This window comes from Castanea sativa, chromosome 3 (genome assembly GCF_040712315.1).
Source record: "Castanea sativa cultivar Marrone di Chiusa Pesio chromosome 3, ASM4071231v1".
NCBI lineage: Eukaryota > Viridiplantae > Streptophyta > Magnoliopsida > Fagales > Fagaceae > Castanea > Castanea sativa.
This window is the reverse complement of record NC_134015.1, coordinates 15,204,030-15,223,096: the sequence shown is the minus strand read 5'-3', so window position 1 is coordinate 15,223,096 and position 19,067 is coordinate 15,204,030. Positions and strand designations below refer to the sequence as shown.

At 34.2% G+C, this 19,067-nt stretch overlaps 1 protein-coding gene across 1 annotated transcript; it reads left to right on the top strand.

Moving 5' to 3' along the window:
• Positions 1–2,163: 2,163 nt before the first annotated feature.
• On the top strand, positions 2,164–18,486 carry LOC142629572 (putative aldo-keto reductase 1). The gene is made up of 9 exons (XM_075803574.1): positions 2,164–2,269; positions 9,690–9,857; positions 11,966–12,148; positions 12,330–12,394; positions 13,371–13,478; positions 14,709–14,805; positions 16,849–17,002; positions 17,910–17,922; positions 18,041–18,486. The coding sequence occupies exons 1-9, from the start codon at positions 2,210–2,212 to the stop codon at positions 18,216–18,218; spliced, it is 1,026 nt and encodes a 341-aa protein (XP_075659689.1). The 5' UTR covers positions 2,164–2,209; the 3' UTR covers positions 18,219–18,486.
• Positions 18,487–19,067: the final 581 nt, after the last annotated feature.

Here is a 19,067-nt window from a genome sequence, read left to right as displayed (position 1 = left end):
CTGATGTAATACCCTTCAATGAGGTTGCAGGGGATAGAATAAGTGATAATTTTATTCGCTCTCATGGAAGTTTGCAAATACACCATCAAGGGACAGCGAAGTAGCTTAAAAGTCTTTATTTGATATGAGGTGTTTGTTTCATGCAAAAATTATGGTGAAAGATGATGCTGATCAGCTACTAAAGTACAGTCCAACCTATGCTCAAGACAGTTTTCATTGAGATGAGTAACAAAGTACTGAATTTTTAGAATGGTAATGTTGTATGTGCTAGTATGATTATATATTGTTCTCTGTGTTTGAAGTACTGTCCTCCATTTTAGGCACAATTAAATGTGTTGATGGCCAATATCTTAGAGATGTTTTACAAATCTGGTTACCTCTCTTTACTCAATGGAGTCACAGTGAGAGTCACGAATCGTAGTATAGTTTCACAAATGTGGCCAAAGCGGCCTAGTTTTACTGTGATGGCAAGTTTTTTCAGTAAAGGAGCCTGCTAAAAAAAGCCTCAGCATCAGATAACATATCTACAGGATTCTAACTCAAACAAAAGACTTAGAATGTATGAAGGGTTAAAAGCTATGTAAAGATCTGCAAGAAATGAATGTTTTTTGAGCTTCGCTCAAGCAATCATTAAAGTCAGGCAGAAAGTTCGCAAGACTCTTGCTTGAACTGGACAATAGAAACTTGAATTCAATAATTTAATAAACTGCTAGACAAATTAGATCTAAGAAAGATTGTATCTCCAATGCATTTGTCTCATTCCCTTCCAACGATAATTTTTAATGTTGGGAGAACTCCCACCAAGCAGAACAGCTCAAGTGAGAAACATTACATTAAGTTTATCAATGGGGACATGTACTACTATAACATAAGCAACAAAAACAAAGCGTTGAAAATGCTGCAGGATGATATATTTAATGACGAAAGAGAAAATAAAATGGCCATTTACCTAAAAAATATAGTGACAATGTGACATAATCAATGATGACAGAAAGTTTGGACTGGAGGACCAATTTTGTGGTCTGAAGTTCATTTTTGTTGTTTTTTAATGGCATGAAGTTTTTTAAAGCTCGACTCTATGTTTTCAGAAGTTTGATTTTTAAATCGGCAGGTTCCAGCCAGGGCTGAAAATTAGCTTGCCATTTAAAGGTCAACTCCTTGAGTTTAAAAAAAAAAAGATTAAAAAAAAAAAGAGCAAAAAAAAGGAGGTGAACTCCTTGATACATGTATCTTCGAATTCTTTAACATTACTCTGCTAACATAACCAAAGCAAAGTTGTGACAAAAATTGTGGTCTTAACATTATTGTGCTATTGTGCTATTTAAGTGTAAGTCTAATCACTAGTGTCACAAATTTTTATACAACTTTGCTATGTGGCGACTCGTAAGTAGTGAAATCATGGACCCATTAATGAGTCGCCACTAACTACCACTTAGTATAGTTGTAGAAAATTTTGTGGCACTAAACTTACTAGCTACTTAAAGGTGAATTCCATGATTCATGTATCTTAAATTCTTTAGCATCTTCCAAAGAAGTATATATAAAAGGTCATATTCAATGTATAAAACTCTCATTTTTGCAGCATTTGAGAGAGGTCATGGTAGGCAATTTCCCCCCCCCCCCCCCCCCCTTTTTTTTTTTGAGAGAGACTAATTCCAGGACTCAAACTTGTCATTTTTGTGAAAGGCAAACAAAAGATTTTTTTTGGAATTAAGACTAAGAAAAGCTGAGGAGCAGAAAGTTCAGATTCCTAGGGTGGAAAAGTTCACGAAGGGGAAGAAGATATGTGTGTCTATAGATATGGAAAATTCTAGGTAATATTGTGGTTCACCATCTTAGTGGGACCAACATTCTTGCTGCTACAAAAAAATAGTGACTAGTGGTAGCAGCAATAATGCACTTGTTAAATGTGCCTCATTGTTTGCTTATTTACTTCAACAGAAACATCCCAAATAAGATAATGCATGAATATAAATGATAATCCCTAGGGTCATTCATGGGCTATTAGAAATTTGACTCAATCTCTTTTTCGGATTTTACAATGTAGGAGAACTTTTGGTGGGGTCTCCACCCAAAACAGGCAATTGAGGGAAGACTAGATAATATATAGCATAGACATGTATATATGTATGTATGTGTGTCTATATATATATAGACACACAACAGAAGGAAGGCAAAGAAAGAATAGGATTTTAAAGTAGGAATAAGAATGGCTGAGGAGCAGAAAGTTCAGATTCCTAGGGTGAAACTTGGAACTCATGGACTTGACGTACCCTCTCTCTCGGGTTTTGATTTTTTTAATTAAAGTTTTTCTCTTGCATATGGTTGACTTGAATACCAAATCACATTCCACCACTACAGATTTTTCCCATGCCTAGATTAATTGAAATTTCAAATTACAAAGCTTTTAATTGAGAAAATTAATTATTTTTCAAGGTTGTGCTTGATAAGCACATGTTTGTGAAACATAGAATTTTGATACTTTACAGCCCTTGAGCCCCTCAAAGAAATCTCACTGAAAAGATAGCAATGGCTATTCTGCCTGAATAACTGAAATTTAACTTGAATGTAAAGTTATGTAATTTTCCATAGCTAGAAGATCCTATTCCTTATCTGGGAACAAAAATTTGAAGGTTATGACCAAATGAAAATGAAAATTGATTTACGAGTGAATTGGTTTTACTGATAAGCAACCTTTCAGAAGCTTTAGGTCTAATTTGTGGCAGGTGTACTGAACTAAAATTCTACGAGTCACTAATGCACAATTGGTATTGCTAGTATCTCTATCCAAATTAAATAAGGACCCTTTTGTATATAAGTGTGTGCAGTAACAATATTGATTATGAAGATTAACAGGGCAGTTTGATTCTAATGGTTCTCATAAATGAAGCAGTATGATATTTGATTATTTTTGTATTCACCCCTCTCTTTACATAATGAATTTCCTACTTAACAAATTATATTAGCTACACTAGATATTGTCTCCTGAAAACCAAGACAACTGAGCATGCTCAAATGTAGCCATAGTGCATAGATCTTAGTAATCCATGAACAGAGTCAGAATATGTACATGGAGTTAATGTAAGTCTTAGGTGAATGAGAATCCCTTACCAAATGTTGTTTGAGTTACAAGACAGTTTGATCCCCTTATGTGTTTTCCATTATGGCCTTAACCACTATCCTTAACTTCAAGTTCCCCACTTAATGAGAATCTTGAAAAGAAAAACCAGGAAAATTTTGATAGATGGCAAAATAGAACAATGCATACTCATTAAATCATCAGTTCATGTCATCACCTAAATCTCTTGTCATGTTTATGATTTACAGTATGATGCATGAGAATATGTGATTATTTTGTAATGAAATATAAATAATATATAGTTTATTTTTTAAAATATGCATAAAATCTTATATTAGGGTTAGTCATCTGTAACAAAGTATTTTTCTCAAATTTTTTTTTTTCATTTTGATGTATTAAACTACTAATTACTGAATGCTCTTTTTTTTTTATAACCCTCTACCAAACCAACCAACTAAGAGCAAGGAATTTTTTAAAACTAAAATAAACATTGCTTTCTTTTTTTAATAATGAAATTGTGTGTTCTTTATAAATAAAAAAATTAAATATATATACACACACGTATCTTTTACTTTCTTTTTATATTAAAATTGTCATCTGCTCATATTATAAGCCAATTCGCTAGTGATAGAATATAACAAGGATTAAGTTTTTCCAATCATCAATATATATATAAAAGCAGAGACCTCATGCGAGAGTGCATGAGGTTCTGCCATGTGGCGCTCTATATGAGTTCTTTGCAATCCTCTTTATTATGAAATGATGTTTTCCAACTTCAAAAATTAAAACAATGTAGCTTTTATGTTTAGCACTTATTGCTTTATAAAAAATCAATTCACTTCTTCCTCTCTCCTAACTCTTCACTTCTTTCCATAAATAAAAAAAAGACTATTCACTTCTTCCGGACAAAAAAAAAAACTTTCACTTCTCTGTTCAAATTTAAATGCACACTATGGATAAGCACCTGGCAAAGTGAGACCACGCTTTGCACTATTACACCTTTACAATAATATTATATTTTTCAAGTAATTTCTGTTGAGATCAAACCCATCTTAAATTTTTTAAATTTCATTCATTCCCTTTCTTAACTCTTCAGTTCTTTCTACGTCTCTTAAGTCTTAACTCTTCACTTCTTCTAGCAAAAACACAAACAAAAAACTCTTTCACTTCCCCTTTCAATTAAACGCACACTATTGTACCTATTTCTTTTGAAAATTATATATTGATGGATCAACAATTTCTCTTTGAGTTCATGGATAAAAGCTCCTTTCTTAGTGTCTGTAAATAAATAAATATTGCCAACTCTCTCTCTTTGTTTCTTTCTTTCAATTTTTTTTTTCAAAATTTTATTTGGGATACTAAGTTTGCGGTTTGCAATGTTTAAGGGAAGATAGACTCAGGTAGATTAAAGCTTCAACTTTATCATGTTTTGGCCGGGGACTAAAGTCACTAACGCTCTGTTTGTTTTAGCAATGACATTTTCTAGGAAACGAGTCATTTTCCAAGAAATATTTTCTATAAAACTATCTCATTTTCTAATGTTTTGTAACAACTTTAAATAAGTTGAAAAACAACCTCCTAACTTCTCTTATTTAGTTTGCTGTGAGATATAGTTGTTTTCCAAAAAAATTTAATAGAAAACAATTTCTAAAAATAAGTCATACTTTTAATGTTGACCAGATATAGTTTTCCTTTGACTCATCTTTTTTTATGCTACCAAACACTAGAAAATATGAAAAACTACTTTTACACAAAGTTTTCCATCGAAACAAACGGAACGTAAACACAAGGAGAAAATGCCACCAGCCCCTAATTTATCAAACCCTTCTTCAGTATCTAAGAGGTACAAAATACTAATACTCAATTTGTTCACTCTTTTTTGTTGTTTGGTAATGGGTTTTTGATAATCGAACTAGATGGTGGTTTGTTTCTTTTCATTTGAAGCATTTCTTGGTTGAGATTTTTCTTTGAGCCACCTTGTTTTTGTAATTTATGATTTGACTTTTGGTGAGTGATTTAAATATGTTACATGAGGATGTGATTAAGAAAATTAGTTGAATTGGGTAATATTTAGACCCTAAGGCAAAGACAGGTTGAGTAACTAATCTGGTTTTGTTGATCAAGTAGAAAGATCAATGAGGAAGAAGCTTAATCAATAAATCAAGCTCCTCCAAGCCACATGTAGTCGGAGCACAAATACATATATCTCTATGGATTGGGTCACATTCAAAGCGCCAATGGAGGCAAAACTTTTGTGGGATTCAAAGTGCAAAGAGCCCAAGAGTAATCATATATTTTATTTTGAATCCATAGTATTTGATAAAATGCTTGACAGAAAATTTATTATTTTTATTTGGTTGTATGATGTAGTAGCCTATATAATTGACATAAGTGAAACAAATTATATTAGCTACGGGTAAGAAAGAAGTTATTATTTTTAGGTGAATAATTTTCTTTTACCTATTGAGGGGTTAAGTATTATTTGGTAGTAAAATTTTAAAATAATCACCACAATCTACACATATTCTATGTCCTACTAAATGATAGAAACTCAATTGTTAAAAATAAGAACAAAGAAAGAAACAATAGAACCCCAAAGGTACAAATTAAGAACTAAGTGGGCAAAAAAAATTATGTGGTGCCTCCATTATTTGAAGGTTAGCTTAGAATCTATATAAACTCAAAATGGTATTAAAAAATTGTTAAATATATTATACTGGTACACCTTTGTTAAAAAATTGTTTTATTTATTTATTAATTTTTTTTATAGAAGATAGAATTTCTATTCTAACCTAATCTAAGTGTATATGTGTGTGAAGGTCCCTCCTGGAGACTTGAATCCCGACCCTTACCTCCCACACACCATAAGTACTTGTGCAGTGAGCATTGCACCAAGGGTGTGCGGTGGTTAAAAAATTGTTAAATGTGTTAAATCATGTCTACCTCAACCATCATTGAAACTACTTGCTTTATTTATTTATTGGTCAAGTATCATGTATGACTATCCACAAGAGCCTTGACGATATCAAAGTGTGTTTGTTGCTTTGCCTAGACATGAATCACTATGCAACCTTAGCACTGCTATAGTTAAAATATTATTGAAGATGCTTCTTAGGGTCAATGTCTTAGACATTTCGTATGACAAGGGACAGGTTCAAGGAGTTTGATATGCATAATGTATGCTTGCAATTAATTGGTTTACGATCAACTGAAGATGCTTCATAGGGTCAACACCTTAGTTAGACATTTCATATGACAAGGGACAGGTTCAAGGAGTTTGATATGCATAATGTATGCTTGCAATTAATTGGTTTACGATCAACTGATGGTAGACAACAAAATATGCCTACATGCTCTAAAATTTCTACTATAATTGTAGGTGATTTTAGTAATGAAAATATCCACCATTTATGTTATAATATATGTACAAAAATTTCAAAAACCATTTTACATAAAAGCTTACAGCATTATCCGCGCAATGCGCGGGCAACCTTCTAGTTTAGTTAGAAAGGAAAGAGAAAAATAGTCTTCCCACCATTCAAAAAACTTCAACTTGTAAGTTGTAACCTCTATTTTAATGTTATCTTTAGGCCAAAATACAAAACACAACTTTTAAGTTTGATAATATTTCATTTTAGTCTTTTTAAGTCTGGGTTTTGTAATTTCAGTCATTTATGTTTCATTCCTTTTCAATTAAGTACTTTGTTAATATGCCGTTAATTTCTGCCATTAACCTTTTTTTTTTCCTTAATTTTAGAGAAAAACGTTAATTTAAATTAAAAATAATAAAAAACAGAAAGCAAATTAGAGGAACGCTCTAGTACCAACAGATCATGAGAGATTGACGCGTGTCTAACCCCAGCAGAAAGGCTCTTCCTCCGACCTAAAATAAACCAAGTAATCCACTGTGAAATCGGGTTAAAGAACCCCATAGACCCAGACTAAACCCAGGTACTCAATTCAGTGATGCACAAGCACCCAAGGTTCTCTAGCCTCATGGTCCGTGACCCTAGTGGCCGAGAACACAGGCACCTCCATTGAGAGACCGAGAGGGAGAGGAGGTATTTCAACCGGAGTCAAGTGCATCTGGAGCAGAGTTGCCGAGGATTGGCCTCAGCTAAGATGCCGAATACACCAAGAACGGAGCCGCCGGAATACCTTCTCTCCCTCTCGATCCCTTGATCTCTTTTTCTCCCTCTCAATCTCAATTATTGATGGGTTAGGCAGTTAGGCAGGAGTGGGGTAGTGGGGTTTCTATTTCGTGTTCTTCAATGGGGGATGGACTGGGTCTTTTTTTTTTTTTAATTAACGTTTTTTAATTAAGAAATAAATAATTAAATAAAAATTAAATATTAAATAAAGGGCCAAACGATATCATTTTTGGACAAGTTAACGGTAGGCATAGATAAAATATTAACAGGGGACTAAATTGAGGAAAATTTAAATTTAGAAGACTGAAATTACAAAATACAAATTTAGAAGACTGAATTGAAGAAGATTGAAACTTAGAGGACTGAAATTACAAAATACAAACTTGGAAGACTGAAATGAAAATGGTGAAGTTTAGAGGGTGAGTTGTATTTTAGCCTTATCTTTAATACCAAACCAATTTATCTGTTTGAAGTATATAAAATATGATCATAAGCTCTCTTTTTAAATACATTTCTTATCTCAATACATTCATAAATATATGCTAAATTAAAACATACTCATTCCATATGAAGAAACTTTGCAAAAAAACAAAACGTCATATCAATCATTGCTCAACAATGATTAACTAAACCGATTAGGAAAATAATTTGATATTGATAATTTATTTTTTCTCTGCATAAATTGCAAATTTGTCCACCCAAAAAGATTATCAAACAAACAATTATTTGCAAAATATCATAATTAAGTGTTATAATAATAATAATAATAATAATAATAATAATAATAATAATACAATTGCAAAAGCTAAAACATGTGACTAATCCAATTATTTTCCTTTGACTAACCTTTGCTTTTGTCTTAATAAGTGGGACTATAGAATACTTCTAAATCAATTACTAAGAATACTTTCTCTACAAAAACAACATTTTTCCACAAAATGATTAAAAAATAAACAGAGTAAAGTCTCATAAATTAACATCAAAACGGAACTCTAAAAAAATCAAATGTAACTTGCAAAACAACAAATTTAATTATTAACCCAAATAAAATAAAATCAATGAGATAAAGAAAAAAAAAAGTGTAACCGGGAATTGGAATACCAAAACAACTACATATGCATAAAAGTGGATTTTTTTTTTTCAAAATAACCAAATCCCCCAAACAATTTCATTAGTTAGCAAGGTTTTAAAACTATTTAGCAATCTAGCAAATCAAGTCTGTTAGACTTGATTTTGCTCTTTGAAATCGAGCGAGGTGGGGTCAAGTTTCAATAGGAAATCGAGTGTCTCACACTCGAGTTCCATAGCAGAAACACCAACCAAGAGCAAGGCAGAAACAATCTTCCCAAATCTCCTTCTTCCTCATTTGCGTTTGGTTTCCTCCATCTCTATGTTTTTCTTGTCTGGGTCTTTTAATTTGTTTTCCTCCATTGTTTTTCTTGTCTGGGTCTTTCGATTTGGTTTCCTCCATCTCTATGTTTTTCTTGTTTGGGTCTCCATCTCCATGGAACTTCATCTTTGGTCTAGTGAAGTTCATAGCCTGCCAGGGAAATCGAGTCGTGGAGACTCAAGTTCCATGAAACTCGACCTCTTCATACTCGATTTAGCACAACAAAATCGAGTTTGCTGCACTCAATTTGTTAGATTGTTAAATAGTTTCAAAACCTTGCTAACCAATGAAATTGTTTTGAGGATTTGGTTATTTTGAAAAAAAAAAATCCAAAGTCAATACAAATTTTCCAAAAAGAGAGAAATATGATGTGTCAGTTAAATTAACAATAACAAAAAGAACCATTAGTAGAAGAAAAAAAGTGGTTATAAACACCAAAAACCCACCAAAAGAGAAACAAAATCGAAGAGAGAGAGAGAGAGTATGGCATTTTTTGTCGTGGACAACTTGAAAGGAATAGGAGAGAGGTAGAAAGGAAGTAATAAGAAATTTACATGAAAATTAAGATAGAAAAAGAATGGTTGACGTAGGTAAAAGGTTGAATAAAGTGAAATGGTAGAATTTAAGAAGATATAATAAAGGATAAGAATACAATTGTAGAAGAAGATGAAAAGTTGAATAAAGTGAAAATTGCAAAAATAATAAAAGGTAAGAAAAGATGCAAATGATGTGACACAACAGGAGTTTTGTAAAATTTATTGCAAAGCTTTCATTATTATATATTGAATATATAGATAAGATGGGAAGTTAATAAACTTCCTTCTTGTCAAGTTATTTTCTGACCTTTGACAGTATTTAATGATTCATCAAATTCACATTGACTCCATCTTGAGAAATAATCAGAGGCCTAGACCATTGTCTATAATATAATCTTTGTCTGTTTAGTAGTTTTTTCCCCACATGAGAAAATGTGAGAGGAAAGAGCTTAAAATCCCTGCTTAAATTTCCTTCCACCAAAACAAGAGGTATTTTTCTTCAATAATTACTTATAGTATTATTTGTTCTCCAGGTTTCAAAGTTGGGGTTTGGATGTATGGGGCTTTCAGGAGGCTACAATGATCCTGTCCCTGAAGAGGTTGGCATATCAATCATCAAGCACGCATTCAGTCAAGGAATCACATTCTTTGATACGTCAGATATTTATGGGCAACATGCTAATGAAGTTTTGGTGGGAAAGGTAAATTTACTTGAAAATGATATCTCAGATGGTTTGTATTCATTTAGACTAGCTTGCATACCTCTGAGTACCTTATTCAGTTTGCTTATAATGTACATAACATCAATCTTGGGGTCTACATTGCTTAGATTAGGATTGTGGACTATGGTAAGTGGTGAGCCCTTGAATATAAATTTGTGGGCTGGAAGTAATTCATTCTGTCTATGTAAATGAATAATTTTCTGAACAAAATTCCATTTGAAATTTGTTTGTATTTAATGAACAAGGGTACCCTTTTCAACAAAGCATATTTTTAATAATTTTGATCTGTGTGGTTATAGAGATTACATAACTTTGGAAAAGTAGGTAACCAGTAAAATGTATCATGTGATTGATTTGTATTTTGGAAAATCTAATTACACACTCCCTATTGCACAATCCATACACGCTTCCTTTTGAAATCTTGTTTTTATTAAAAAGATTTCAATTAAAATTGTGAAATTGTGTTTTAAAAACATGATTTCAGCACGTGACAGTGTGTATTAAAGAGTGTGTGACTATCATTACCAAGGAAGTCAATACCGTACCGGAGGCTGTACCGGTTTGGCCACCGGTACGGTATATTTCGAATACCGGTCAATACCAGTGTACCGTTTCGGGTTTACCGCTATTTTATATATTTAATATATATATATATATATATACACACACACACATACACACAAAATCTCTATTTACCATAAAACATTACCTCAAAAATCCATGTTTACAATAAAACATTACTTCAATTGTTCATTGCATACAAACTTACAAAGAAAAAAAAAAACACAATATAAAAGAAATTTGTTGAGACTTGAGAGTGAGATGCGGAGAGGGAGAGAAGTGAGAATGAGAGAGTGAGGGAGAAGAGAAACCGGAGCAGAGAGTGAGAGAAGTGAGAACTGTAAAATAAATTTTGTTGAGACTTGAGACTTGAGAGTTGAGAGTGAGACGCAGAGAGGGAGAGAAGTGAGAAGAGAAACCGGAGAAGAGAAACAGAGAAGAGAAATGGAGGCTGCGGCAAAACAGAAAGGGAAGATAGTGATTTTAGGGTAAGCCAAAATTACTATCTTGCCCTTAAAAAAAATCCCTAATTACAAAAAAAAAAAAAAAAAAAAAAAACCCAGAACACATTTCGGACCGGTATTCCATTACCGGCCGATACGGCCGAAATCTTCCGGTAAGGCCTGTACAAGGCCGGTACACCCGGTATTTTTACCAGTACGGTACTGGGGGTGTACCTGTACCGGGGTACTGGCCGGTACGATATGTACCGGCCGGTACGGTACGAAATCGCCCCCCCTGATCATTACTCTTTGAATTGTTTGTGTATTATTTTAAGAAGATATCATAGATCCAGCTTATTTTCAGAAAAGCATTCTCCAACTATAGGAAGGGAGCCACTTTTTACCCTTTGAAAGAATATAACTTGTTATCTAGAAAGATCAATCTTGTATTTAACAAAATCCTGAATCATAGGAAATGACTTCTGAAGAACTTCTTCCAAATTATAATTTTTTATATTAATTGACTGCTTTAAATAATTTTTTGCTAATTAAGAAAATAATTTCTTTATACCAAAGCTTTGATCATAAACATTTGTCACCAAACAATTTCCATGCTTTGGGGTTACAAGGAAGCTAACCTTTTTTATTTTTGAAAAGAAGAAAATAAATTTTTTTTGTTTAAGTTGATTAATCAAACATAATGTTTTCACTCATGTATCATGCTATTTCTCTTTCGAGAAACAGAAACTGAACCATTTGAATGCGCATCTTTACTGTAACATTGGTTTTCTTAGAATACGTTTGGATCCAGCTTCTTCTAGCTGCGTCCACGTTTTGTTTTGTTTTGTTTTTTTTTCAACGCGTGTTTGTTACTGTTCATTGGCCATGAAGAGTGATTTTAGGCCAATGAACAGTAACTTTTGGAATGAACAGTGTTTTTTACCCCTTTAAAAATTATTTTGCTACAGTGTTTTCAGTTTTCAGTTTTCAGCAATAAGTTCTATCCAAACGGACCCTTAGTAATTGGTGGCTTTTTCTAGTTGGCTTATGAGTAAACAGTATAATTCAAAAAGGCATTTTCAGGCACTGAAGCACTTGCCTCGAGAAAAGATTCAGTTAGCTACAAAATTTGGTATTGTCAAAATTGATCTTAATAATGTTGAAATAAATGGTACCCCTGAGGATAGTCTGAAGCGCCTTGGTTTGGATTACATTGATCTCTATTATCAACACCGGATTGACACAACAGTACCTATAGAGGAGACTGTAAGTGTTACAAAACTTCTTTTTCCCCCTTTTTTATAAATGTATTCTCCATGTGACATCAATATTTATAAGCAGAATTTCCCTTACTCCAACTCAGAAGTAGTGCTGTATTATTCCTTCACTTTCCTGAAGTTGTAAACTAGGCAATTCATATATGAAAACTTATTTTTCTGGATCGTAGATTAGGGAACTTAAGAAGCTGGTGGAAGAAGGAAAAGTAAAGTATATTGGATTGTCTGAAGCTAGTGCAGACAAAATAGGCAAAATTTTTCAAATAACTATAAAAATCAAACTATATCATTAGTTAGCCAAAGTTTGAAACAAATTTGGTATCTAACAATTCGAGTCCTTTGAACTCGATTTTGGAATGCTAAATCGAGGGTAATAAACTCGATTTCAAGGTCGTTTGTAGCTGATGTGGACAGGGAGTCCACGTCGGCATAAAACTCGAGTCCAGAGGACTCGAGTTCTGTCAAATAGAAATCGAGTCCTTAGGACTCGATTTCATTTTGTTTCAGAAATTTACGTTCTATTCAGCAACTGAGCGTTGTTCCAAAAACCAACTTGGTGTTCTTCCAAGCCAAGCCCCAAAAACCGAGTGTTGTTTCAGCAACTCTCCACTTCCAAGCCCCAAAAACTCGTGAACTAATCAAATCCAAAACGAATCAAACCCACTCTCCACTCGGTGTTCTTCGATGTTTTGTTCTCTGGATTTCTTCTTCGGCGTTTTGATCGGATTTCTGGGTTTTGATTTCTGGGTTTTGATTTCTTCTTCTTCGGCGCATGGGTTTTGATTTCTTCATCTCTGGTTCTTCAGCGTTTTCTTCTTCAGCGATTTCTGGGTTTTGATTTCTTCGGCGCATGGGTTTTGATTTCTGGGTTTTGATTTCTTCTTCTTCTTCGACGCATGGGTTTTGATTTCTTCATCTCTGGTTCTTCAACGTTTTCTTCTTCAGCGATGTCTGGGTTTAGGTGATACGAAATCGAGTCCTACGGACTCGATTTCTATTTGACAGAACTCGAGTTCTTAGAACTCGATTTCTATGCCGACGTGGACCAGGTGTCCACATCAGCTCCGAATGAGGTTGAAATCGAGATCTGTGCACTCGATTTAGCATTCCAAAATCGAGTCTAAAGGACTCGATTTGTTATATACCAAATTTGTTTCAAACTTTGGCTAACTAATGATATAGTTTGATTTTTATAGTTATTTGAAAAATTTTGCCGACAAAATACGAAGGGCACATGCAGTTCATCCCATCACGGCTGTACAAATGGAGTGGTCCCTCTGGACTCGCGAAATTGAGGAAGAAATAGTTCCACTTTGCAGGTAACTTCATATTCTGGCAAAATTTTTCAAATAACTATAAAAATCAAACTATATCATTAGTTAGCCAAAGTTTGAAACAAATTTGGTATCTAACAATTCGAGTCCTTTGAACTCGATTTTGGAATGCTAAATCGAGGGTAATAAACTCGATTTCAAGGTCGTTTGTAGCTGATGTGGACAGGGAGTCCACGTCGGCATAAAACTCGAGTCCAGAGGACTCGAGTTCTGTCAAATAGAAATCGAGTCCTTAGGACTCGATTTCATTTTGTTTCAGAAATTTACGTTCTATTCAAAGAATCGAGCGTTGTTCCAAAAACCAACTTGGTGTTCTTCCAAGCCAAGCCCCAAAAACCGAGTGTTGTTTCAGCAACTCTCCACTTCCAAGCCCCAAAAACTCGTGAACTAATCAAATCCAAAACGAATCAAACCCACTCTCCACTCGGTGTTCTTCGATGTTTTGTTCTCTGGATTTCTTCTTCGGCGTTTTGATCGGATTTCTGGGTTTTGATTTCTGGGTTTTGATTTCTTCTTCTTCGGCGCATGGGTTTTGATTTCTTCATCTCTGGTTCTTCAGCGTTTTCTTCTTCAGCGATTTCTGGGTTTTGATTTCTTCGGCGCATGGGTTTTGATTTCTGGGTTTTGATTTCTTCTTCTTCTTCGACGCATGGGTTTTGATTTCTTCATCTCTGGTTCTTCAACGTTTTCTTCTTCAGCGATGTCTGGGTTTAGGTGATACGAAATCGAGTCCTACGGACTCGATTTCTATTTGACAGAACTCGAGTTCGTAGAACTCGATTTCTATGCCGACGTGGACCAGGTGTCCACATCAGCTCCGAATGAGGTTGAAATCGAGATCTGTGCACTCGATTTAGCATTCCAAAATCGAGTCTAAGGGACTCGATTTGTTATATACCAAATTTGTTTCAAACTTTGGCTAACTAATGATATAGTTTGATTTTTATAGTTATTTGAAAAATTTTGCCTCATATTCTCTTCAAAACTATTGGGTGTTCCATTCAGAATGACTCGCCCCCAAGGTAAGGGAAGGGGATGAGGAAGATTTAAGCAAGTGACCTCCACTTCATAAGGCATATTTCTTGATGCATGGTTCCAGCCCGAGGAGCCACTTGGGATTATTTGCATTTATCTTTTACTATACTGCTGGCACAATATGTTTGAACTCCACATTATGGAATGAAAAGTGTCCTTTGGATATGCCAAAATGTACAGGGAGCTTGGAATTGGAATAGTACCATACAACCCTCTTGGTCATGGATTCTTTGGTGGCAAAGCATTTATAGAAAGGGTACGTGCAAACAGTTTTCTGGTATGTGGCACATATTTGTCTTGACTTTTTCTGTGCATTTAAATTATGAAAAAAAAAAAACACTGACGAGGAATCAATTCTAGATATTTAATTAAGTGAAATAATATGTCTATAATATTTTTACAACATTTTTAGAACAAATTCTAAATGGCAGGTTGTTATTGATTGGTATTATTGGGGCAAAAAAGTAATCTTTGTGTTAGGTTCAAATTTGAACTAATAACAACTAACCACCTGTGATTTGTTGTGAAAATGTTAAAAAAATATTGTAGACGTAGCATCTCTCATTAATTAATCATTTTCATGCACAATTTAAATCATGGATAATCAAGCATGAAATAAACAACACATGAAAAAATTACACACACAGACGAGGAATTTTTCATGAAGTGAAACCCAATTGGGAAAAAGACGCTGGGCCAAAGTCCAACCCATCAAATCCACTACAAAGACTGTTATGGTATAGACTACACTTGCTACACTTTCTGAAAAAGTATACCGTACTTGAGCTCCCCACTTTTGCTTGCAACTGCAGATTCATGCCCTGTATCTTCACAGTTTTTTGATGCAGCAAGTCAATATGCTGACTGCCAAACAAGGCTCTTGGTTACTATTAGGTTCATAGTGTGTCAGTTGGCTAACAAAAGTTAAGTCCTGCATGTGTTTTGAAGTTCAAGACTCAAACCCAAAAACACCTCAAAAAAGAAGAAACATTTTGGAATCTCAACACATAGCTCGACACCTATCAATTGATCAAAAAAAGCTTGACATGTCTCTAGGCTCTTGACACCTATTGGTTAATTGAGAATCATGGATCCAGATTCTCAATCCTGACAATTAATTCATCCAATCTGAAGTTTTTTGTGATCTACTTGCTAGAGTATAAAAGGACTAATATGAGACAACTTAAATAAGTTTTGAGGGCTGTGTTTTTATATGCTTAGGGTTTCATGACCGAGTTCTCACTCACCATTAACCAAAGAAGATCTCCAGACCAGTAATAATGCTAAAGATACTGCATAACACTAACTAGTTGTGGAAACCTTCTAGAGGGTTCTTTAAGTCATAAACAGAGTGCTCATATGAATAGAATCTGCCATAGAAAAGTTCAAGGAGTTGGAGTTGCTTGCAGTCATGTTGGTAAATACAGTAGAGGTAGCTTCAGAATTAGAGTTAATTCTATTGTACAAACTTATATTCTATGAGTGGATTTGTTTCCTTGAGGAGTGGTGGTAAACCCCTAGAGAGTTTTCTTGTTAGGCTTTTCTCTTTGTAATCATATTGCTTGTGTTCTTTATTTTCTGCAGTTATTTATTTTGGAATATTGGTTTGTGGATTGAGTTAACCAAATCTGAATTGGAAAGCATAATTTGCAAATTGATTGAATTAACCAAATCTGGATTCCTAACAGATACTTCAAGACTTCTTGAAGATTTTGGTAAGTCTTTGTGGTTTTAATGAATGCTCCAACAACACAGGTGGTTTTCTTGTGCTTGGTAGTGTGAATCCTCTCAAATTTAGGCAATGGGAGAGGGTGAAAGATCTTTTGCGCTTGGAATAGTTTTTCTCAAGGATTTATTGGCCATCTTCCTCCTTTGAAATCACTCCTCTAAAATCAGGGTTTAATTTTAGACTTTATTTGTCAAGGGTTTGAGGAGTGATTGGCCCCAAAAAGTGTTGTAAAAGCCTAAGTTGGTGCTTTCTTTAACAAGTTCTCTCGACTGAATGTTGAATGAAAGACTGTCGACCATGCTTCTGAACTACGTTATATATTCGCCCGACCGAATATAAGTCCACTCAACCAAATTTTACAGATGTGCACAGTGAACACAATCTTCCGTCTTCACCCTCAATTACACCAAATTAAAAATTAAAATTCTTGAACAATTACAAGGAAACTTCGTGATTTAATCAGCCAACACTAAAATACCTAACAAGACATACAAACAATTTTTAATGGGCTTGTTGCAAATTTATTATTATTTTTTCTTGTTGCTTGTGAGATTAAGCTTGGGACTAATGTGTAACCTTTCCTTTCATCAGAACATACATCCTAGATTTCAAGCAGAGAGCTTAGAGCAAAACAAGACCATTTATTTTCAAATAGGAAAGTTGGCTGAAAAACATGGATGCAGCCCTGCACAACTTGCACTTGGATGGATTCTTCATCAAGGAGATGATGTGGCACCTATCCCTGGTAAGTGACTCCTTTTTAATGTTTATTCACCTTCAGCTTCAAGTATTCATCTTTTACCAGCAGCCTTTCAACTTTAATGGGCAGAAGAATAGCTTGGGCTAATCAGGGGAAGAGATAAAGTGGCATGTTTTTCCACTGAGGCTGCTCTAAATTCACCATCAGTCAATCACTATAAAATCTGAAATACCTCCTTCATTATCAAGAAAAATGGATTAGAGTACTGTACCTACTTTTCATGTTATGAATGAACAAAACCCCACTTTTCTTTGTGACCTGCCAATTCACAACTAGTATGACACAATCATGGCATGTTCAGCAACTGTATTTAGGTAGAAAAGTTTTCAGTCTTATAACTTCTTGAAATTTGATGGTAATCTCAAACTTCCATCAGTTTTTCTTGCCCAATACACCAGCATCTTTGCAGCATACAAAGTTATGTGGCTCATTTGAAGAGTAATCAAATCTTATGTTTAGCCATATACTTCTTATGTAGGCTGTAGCTCAAACAATCTGGTCCCAAAAATGTGCGTGTACAACTTGAGTAAACTCAACTACGTGTGGTGTTCATAACAGAAACTAAAGTCATAATTACGATTTTTCTTGAATTATGTCCATATATTATCTGGATGATTCTCACATAATTCCTGAATTTTTGAATTTATCGTTTTTTAATCTTGTAATATTTCCTCTCTTAAAATTTGTCAGTTGCCCCCTCCCTCTTTTATTCTGGGGAGAGAGGGGGGGGGAGGGGGGCAGGGAGGGGGTATCCTTCGGTCCAAAGATAACAACTCCTTAGTAGTAGTACTGTGTATATCACGACCTGCACTAATTTTTTAAATATGGTCTTGAACTAAGATTTATTGCTTGTGACTGATATATTTTTTTAACACTTCTCATGGATTTGTAGGGACTACAAAAATTAAACTCATATTTTCACATTTTAAACAACATTATACACATTTTCACACACTTTTTCACCCACACGTATTTAAAAAAACTGCAAAAATCTCATCTCAAACTACTCTACCAAACACCCCCTAAAAATCTTGATGCCAATATCAGTTCCTTTAGAGTGAAGCTCACCAAAGAAGATTTGAAGGAGATTTCTGATGTAATAACCATCAACGAGGTGGCAGGGCATAGAACAACTGACGCTTTTATTCACTGCTCATGGAAGTTTGCAAATACGCCAGAAAAAGAAAGTAAGTTAGCATAATAAGCTATGTGCACAATGGGAAGTGCATGTCTCATGGAAAGAAATAAATTCACGAGGCCACATAAAGCTACTTCAAATTGTGAAAGACGAAGATGATCAGCTACCAAAGAACAGTCCAAACTATGTTTGAGATTTGGTTACTTACTGTTAAGACTATGATGAATGGTGTAATATTGAATTCACAGAACAGTGACGCTGCTTGTTTTGTGTGTTACGATAATTATGATTCTGGTTACTCTGTTGTTTAAGAATTTTGTCTATTTTCTTCCATTTTGGGCACTCACAGATATGGTGATTGCAAATTTCTTACAAATATTTGCTTCTTATCAACATCTTTACTCAATTGAGCTGAAGTGAAAGGTGAGAGAAATGTATCTTACCATAGCTTCTTAAGCTTTGGCCACTGCTGCTTATTCCTAGTCTGAGGCCAACATTTTGGGTACAGAAATAGAGAATATGGAACCATAAGAAGTTTTCTTTCATATATATATATATATATATATATATATATATATATATTAGGAAATATTTTATGAGAAAGCAAAAAAGTAATTAACTTTTTTGACAAATCGTGGAAGATAGGGTCTCTCAATCATTTCCATTAATGTAAGCACTTTGATCTATCATGGACTGGCTTTCCTTCCTTTCTTATCTCCTTTTCTTTTTCTATATATTTTTTTTCACTGAAGACTCAAAAACAATCAGTGATTTACAAAAGAACCCTTATGACTCATGAGTCATCCACTAACACTAAATGGGAACCAATCTATCTTAAAGCTCTTCCCAATTTGTCATTCCATTTCTTGAGTCATCTAGACAACCCTGGTCAATACGTAATTTGTGAGCAGG

Bases quoted from the DNA above. Each gene is read 5' to 3' on its own strand.
- LOC142629572 (XM_075803574.1), top strand. From the start codon at position 2,210: ATGGCTGAGGAGCAGAAAGTTCAGATTCCTAGGGTGAAACTTGGAACT. The intron at 12,395-13,370 runs TGCAGACAAAAT...TTTGAAAAATTT, and splicing joins ATTGGATTGTCTGAAGCTAG to TGCCGACAAAATACGAAGGG. The intron at 13,479-14,708 runs GTAACTTCATAT...CAAAATGTACAG, and splicing joins GAAATAGTTCCACTTTGCAG to GGAGCTTGGAATTGGAATAG.